The sequence below is a fragment of the Myripristis murdjan genome, chromosome 18 (genome assembly GCF_902150065.1).
Source record: "Myripristis murdjan chromosome 18, fMyrMur1.1, whole genome shotgun sequence".
Classification (NCBI taxonomy): Eukaryota; Metazoa; Chordata; class Actinopteri; order Holocentriformes; family Holocentridae; genus Myripristis; species Myripristis murdjan.
In genome coordinates, this window is record NC_043997.1 from 23,434,923 (window position 1) to 23,441,335 (window position 6,413).

At 42.5% G+C, this 6,413-nt stretch overlaps 1 protein-coding gene across 1 annotated transcript; it reads left to right on the plus strand.

Annotated features, from left to right (window-relative positions):
- Positions 1-650: 650 nt before the first annotated feature.
- On the plus strand, positions 651-6,413 carry serpine1 (serpin peptidase inhibitor, clade E (nexin, plasminogen activator inhibitor type 1), member 1). Its single transcript, XM_030075587.1, has 9 exons — positions 651-753; positions 2,918-3,156; positions 3,634-3,858; positions 4,015-4,209; positions 4,572-4,770; positions 5,058-5,158; positions 5,301-5,387; positions 5,530-5,613; positions 5,979-6,413. Exons 2-9 carry the CDS (start codon positions 2,919-2,921, stop codon positions 6,023-6,025), a joined length of 1,176 nt encoding a protein of 391 aa, XP_029931447.1. The 5' UTR covers positions 651-753; position 2,918; the 3' UTR covers positions 6,026-6,413.

The following is a 6,413-nucleotide window of genomic DNA, read 5'->3' on the forward strand; positions in this document are numbered from 1 at the left end:
CAGCCCTGAAACCTAGATTCAAGTCAAGCATTTTAACAGCAGCAACCTGACAGCCGTCCGGCGTCTGGCTGTCGGCCAGCTGATGAGCTACAATGAAACAGAGCGTTTATCACCTTCAGGCCGCCACTGACCCAGGAGTCCCCCTTTCACCCGGCCTCAGGGAGGAAAGTGAGGCCTTCCCTGAATAAACAGCATGACTGGACCTGGACTAAACTGCACATACCGGAATGCTGCGCATGTGTGTGTGTGTGTGTGTGTGTGTGTGTGTGTGTGTGTGTGTGTGTGTGTGTGTGTGTGTAATATGAATGAGACATTGTGGCAAGATAGCAAAGAGAGCATGCATACAGGTTTAAGTGACTTTCCATATGATCACTGGCAAATAGTTCATCTTTGAGAGAGAGAGAGAGAGAGAGAGAGAGAGGGAGAGAGAGAGAGAGAGAGAGAGAGCATATGTGTGTGTGTGTGTGTGTGTGTTTGCATCAAGAATACAGGAGCCTGTCCAGACAGTGCCAAGATGACCTCATACTCAGTAATAACTTCCGTGTGTGCATGTGTGGGCGGGTGGATGGGTGGGCGGGGCTACAGCCCATGCCGCTCTGGCCTATATAAAGAGGCAAACTCATTCACACATTCAGACTCAGCCAGAGGCAGTGAAGAGGGAACTCAAAGAGACTACTGCAGCTACAGCTACACAGACAGCACCACTATATTGTCTATTTCACCGTCCAGCTCGTGCAACACTTCAATCACAAGGTAAGACCTCTGATCACACCTCGAGCAAACACTCCGGCGTTTACAGCTTTGAAATTCACTCAAAGTTCAAGTGCAGCGTTACCTGCTGAGCTGCTGTGGCTCAGAATTAGTTTGCAAATGTTGTCTCTTAAACCTTTTACTAAGCCTAACTTCAGCTGGCAGTCTGGACAAACACACAGTATTGATCGACTGTGTCACACTGTGTAGGCGCTGTGTCAATTAGTTGCATAATGTCTTGTTCTGACTGGCTTCAGTGCTGTCATTGCCATAACAGCATGAAGCTGTGATTTGTTATTACTCGTTATTAACAGTCACAGTGCTATGTGGCAAAAGGATTTATACAAGGATTTCTGACAAGGATTTATAAAACAGTCATGCAATGCCACTGAGAATCACTGTCAGTCCAATGGGCTGTTTAGAGCCCCACACAACATTTTCTATTTTTAATGAGATTTTAATTTGTTACAGCAAACAGTTATAGAATTCAACAAAGGAAAATAGAATACAGGGTCAAATCCTCAGCTGGCAGTTCCACACAATAAAATATCAAATGGAAATGTGTGGGTAAGTGTGTGAAATCACTGGATCACAGTGAAGGGACGGCGTGTAAATGTAGCAGTTTGGCAAGGGTTATTTTGGAAATTTGAAACAGAAACATATCTTTTCAACCAGCACTGATGGACTCTGTAACCATGAGTGATTTCTTAATTCATGTGACGCTTCCCGCAAGCGCCATCGTATGTGAGAATTTTTGAAATATGTGAAATATGTCAGCTTTCGCTTTATGAACATGGCTTTGTTTAAAGCTTCAAAATCACACAGGGAGTCGGTTGCTGCAATGAAATGTAGCTCCTTTAATTAGCGGCGTGTCGGCCCTCTCCACTTATATTTGCTCTTCTTACTGGGTTTCTTAACCCTTTGAACCCTGAGCCAGTTCATTCATTTTTTTTTTTTTTTACAGAAAAAAAAAAAAAAAAAAAAAAAAAAAAAAAACAAGGCTTCTGGGATTCAAAAGGTGAAAGTTTTGACTCTAAGGACCAAAATCATTTTAGCTTCCCCCTGGCTTATTAACACATTGGTTTTAAGGACAAATGAGTGACAGGAGGATCAAACTGGTGGCCGCTCTGTGTGCAGTCAGTGGGTCACTGGTGAAAGTGGGTTTGTGCTCAGATTGAAGTGAATCAGGCTCTGCAAACAGATCCTGGGGCCACGGGGCTCCACCTGTCACTACACCGACTATATGATGCTGCTGCTACGTAAAGCCGCATGCACACACCACTGATGTGCTCAGTGGAAAACCAAACACAGCATTACTGACTCACACACACTGTTTCAGCCACGCATGTGTGACACACACACACACACACACTCACCAAAATCGAACTAAGCGTATAACCATACCTTACATTTCTGCCTGTGTGGCTTGTTATGTCTTCTCTTAATCTGAAGTCCAAGCGTCCCAATGCCAAGGTCTCACGCCAGCATTTGTCTGTATTTATCAGGCTTCCCACAGTGGTGCTGCTGATCTGGAGTCAGTTACCTTGTGCCCTTGAGCAAAGTATTTATTGATTTCCTGAAGAACAACTTTCATTACTGTCCTTGATTTACCGAGGGCAACTGAAAACTATTTGGGTCGGTTTCTCCCTGCTTTCACATAACCTCATGATGTTGAGCAATCAGATTAACTCAATGTTCCCACTCAACAAGAAGCAGATGTGGAATGTGTGTGTGTGTGTGTTTTAATATGTTTTATAGATTTATTTCAGTTTGAATGAGCAGTTTTTCTGTCTTGTAATAACTTCCTCAGCAACATTTTGCCTTACATGGTACATTATATCGACTCTGACAGCACTAAATCTGCTTAAAATAAAACAGACACATGTTAGCCTTTTCTTTGTCCTTGTCATCAGATGCTATATTTAGATTGAACCATGTTGCGTGCTTGTGCAGAGAAAAATCAGAATAAGTTTTATCGACAAAGTGAGTTAGCAAATACAGTGCATGCAGTTCAACAGGTCATATTATACACACACACAAAATAGAAAATAGAAAAACAAATATTACTTCTGGGGTGCTAGATCTAACTGAGCATGCTGTGCGCTAAAACCGAATTCTGTCAAAATAAAACTAAACTGAAATGTGCCCTCTTTTTTTTCCTTCCCAGGATGCTTTGCTTGTACCTTGTTGTCCTGCTGTCCCTGAGCGGAGCCGGTCTGGCCAGCCTGCAAGATAAACAGACAGACTTTGGGCTGAAGGTTTTCGCCCAGCTGGTCCAAGGTCCTGCGGAGCAGAACGTGGCCTTCTCTCCCTACGGCGTGGCCTCCGTCATGGCCATGGCTCAGCTCGGCGCTGGGGGAAACACCCGCAAGGCCTTGACTGCCGCCATGGGCTTTTCTCTGCAAGGTACAAACTGTTCAATGCATTTGTTTAGATTTGCTCTGAAACTTTAAAGATCTCTGGGGAAGCTGGACTGATGCAAATAGTCACAGGATACAGTGAAGAAAAATCACATCACATCTCATTTGAAAACACACAACAATCTCATCACCAGTGTTTAATAGTCAAATATATGAATGAAAGTACAAGAAATTTCTGGATTACAATATTAAGTAATCCAGAGGTTGTGCTAGCAACTGCAGAATTTATTGAGGAAAATTCTATTATATCTATTTTGATTTTAAGTCTTTGAAACTTTTAAAAGTACAGGGCAGGACCAGGGGGTCAGGATGCAGTTTCACAATTTTTGATATTTGATATTTTTGTAACAGTTTTAGTATTATTTCAGTTGAAAAAATATGATTTGCCCTGTAAAAAAAAAAAACTTCACTGGCCCTTGTAGTGATGTTTTAAATATATATTTTTTTCTCACTTGCAATCTAGAGCGAGGGATGTCTCGACAGCAGCGCCTCCTGCAGCGTGACGTTGCCAGCGAGGAGGGCGTGGAGGTGGCCACCGGGGTGATGGCGGAGAGGAAGATGAGCCTGGAGAAGGGATACCGCCGCGCCCTGGCCAAGGCCTTCCAGAGCCACCCCCACCAGGTGGACTTCACCAAGCCAGACCAGGCCCTCAGCGTCATCAACGCCTGGGTGTCAGACCACACAGCAGGTACTCACCCCAGCCTTCTACCTACTATATACTATCAAGCAATGCAAGATTCCTATAGACAGTTCCTGTGGTGGATTTGGATTATATTAGATGGTACAAACATACTAGCATCTTCATCATCCCTCACTGACCTCTGTCTTTCCCCTGTCTCTTTAGGTGCCATCCCTCAGTTCTTGGCGTCTGGATCTTTGACTGACGAGACCAAGCTGATCCTCCTGAACGCCCTCCACTTTCAGGGCCTGTGGAAGGTTCCCTTTGACCCCAAACTAACACAAGAGAGGATGTTCCACTGCGCCAACGGCAGCACTGTGCCCGTGCCCATGATGAGGCTCACCAATCGCTTCAACTATGGTAGGCAGAGTGGATTAGCTCGGTGCAATGACTTATTCTAGTTTAATGTTGGGTTGCGGGCAAGTTTGAAAAATAGATATTTCAGAAACAATGTAACAGCCCCGCAGGTCAGAGATCTTAATAAGAAATTCAACTTTAAACACAACAAAGCCTTATTAAAAAGATGTTTATAATCCTAAAAATGCAAAACTTCCATTTTTGCATTTCCCTTGTTTTTGCAAGCTGGTGTAATTGCTGTATGATGGTGTAATGGCTGTAATTACAACCAATCAGCTGATGTCTGACTGCCACTTTCAGCTGAACTGAACATGTATTTTAGCTTCCGATGTGAATCTTAACCCATCCAACTTTCCCTCAAACAGGTGAGTTTGTATCTGCTGACGGCTTGGACTACGATGTCATCGAGGTCCCGTATGAGGGTGACTCGCTGAGCATGCTGCTGGTGTCGCCCTTTGAGCCCGAGGTGCCAGTGAGCACGCTCAGTAAGGAGCTGAGCAGCCAGAAGATCCAGCAATGGAGGATGAACATGAGGAACGTCAAGAAACAGCTGGCTATGCCCAGGTGAGAGACCAACAACAGAAAACACTGAGAGAGACCCTGTCAAAAATTAAATTCTGGTATTACTAGAATTATCATATTTAAACACACTGTATGTCGCTATCAATGAATTGTGTCTATCAGTAGCTACAGTCCAAAAGCAATGAACTATACAACCCATATCAGTCAATCTGTTGTTAGTAATCAATGAAATCACAGTGTTGAAGGTTAGAGGATTATCTGCTATTATAGATTATTATGAAATGAATCAGAATGAAAATGAGATTTTTCATTGTTGCTGTTTTTTTTAGGTTCGTCCTGGATTCTGAGCTGAATTTGAAGGCGGCCCTCACTGACATGGGTCTGGGAACCATGTTCAACCTGGCTACTGCCGACTTCACACGCATCACCAGTGAGTTACGCCGCCATCTTCACATTTAGTGATTCAAAATAATTCCTAAGAATGCAGCTAAGGGAGGACTGAGCAGACGCTAACAGAGGTGTGTGCCTTCAGGTCGCCACAGTTTCTAACTCTCTCTGTTTCTGCCCTCTAGCCGATGAAAGGCTGTGTGTGTCCAAGGTTCTGCAGAGAGTCAAGATTGAGGTGAATGAGGAAGGAACCAAGGGCGCAGCGGCAACAGGTGAATGCACACACACACACACACACACACACACAGCATTTTTTTTTTTTTCATTTTTTGATTGTTGTTAATTTCGCCTCATGGATCAATAAAGTATCTCTGATTCTGATTCTGATCCTGGTTCTGTTTCTTTCCCCTGCAGCTGCTGTGATGTTTTCTCGTATGGCAGTGGAGGAGATCACTCTGGACCGGCCCTTCCTCTTCCTCATCCAGCACAAAGCCACAGGTAAGACGCTCACATGTTCGTGTTTTCATTATAACTCTTTGAAATCTGAGCAAACTCACTTCTTCCGAAAACATGGAGGGAAAAAAGGCAATTAGCAAATTAGGACAAAATGACCAGAACATTAGAGAAAACTATAATTTAAAAAATTACAAGGAAATTTACAATTACAAGAAAACTATATTTATGATCATCATAATACTATATTTTAAAATCAAATTACCCTGAAAAATTGTAAAAAAAAAAAAAAAAATTAAAATTAAAAAAACAAACAAACATAAAAGTGCCAGATAATCACTGAAAATTATTATTTTTTTTTTTTTATGACAGCATTTGCGTGTATGTAATGTTTGCCTCTCTGTCTGCAGGTGCTGTTCTGTTCATGGGTCAGGTCAACTCACCTCAGCATCACTAGCAAAGTGAAGACCTGCTATCATTCCACTGTTTAACTACTGCTACTGAGACTTCAATGTGCCACAACAGATGACGACTACAAGGTCAACAAAATGACCATCACCATGAACAGCTTCCCAGATGAACTGACTGAAAGACTTGTTGAGAATGTACTAAGACTGTTTTAATGACAGGACTAATTGACAGATTTGACATGACTTGAGAAATATGGATGACGCAAGTGACTGATTGAAAAGAAATACCTGGATGGAATATATTTGCAATATAGTAATGTATGTCTTATGATAGGTGTGATTGACAAACTGAACAAAAAAAAAAAAAAAAAGAAAGAAAGAAATGAAGGAAAATTAAGTGATTAAGCATTGTCTGACATAGTTGACACTGATGCA

Excerpts from the sequence above, each read along its gene's own strand:
- serpine1 (XM_030075587.1), top strand. The coding sequence starts at position 2,919 with ATGCTTTGCTTGTACCTTGTTGTCCTGCTGTCCCTGAGCGGAGCCGGT. Across the intron at positions 3,157-3,633 it reads CATGGGCTTTTCTCTGCAAG|AGCGAGGGATGTCTCGACAG; the intron begins GTACAAACTGTT and ends CTTGCAATCTAG. Across the intron at positions 5,388-5,529 it reads CAAGGGCGCAGCGGCAACAG|CTGCTGTGATGTTTTCTCGT; the intron begins GTGAATGCACAC and ends TTTCCCCTGCAG.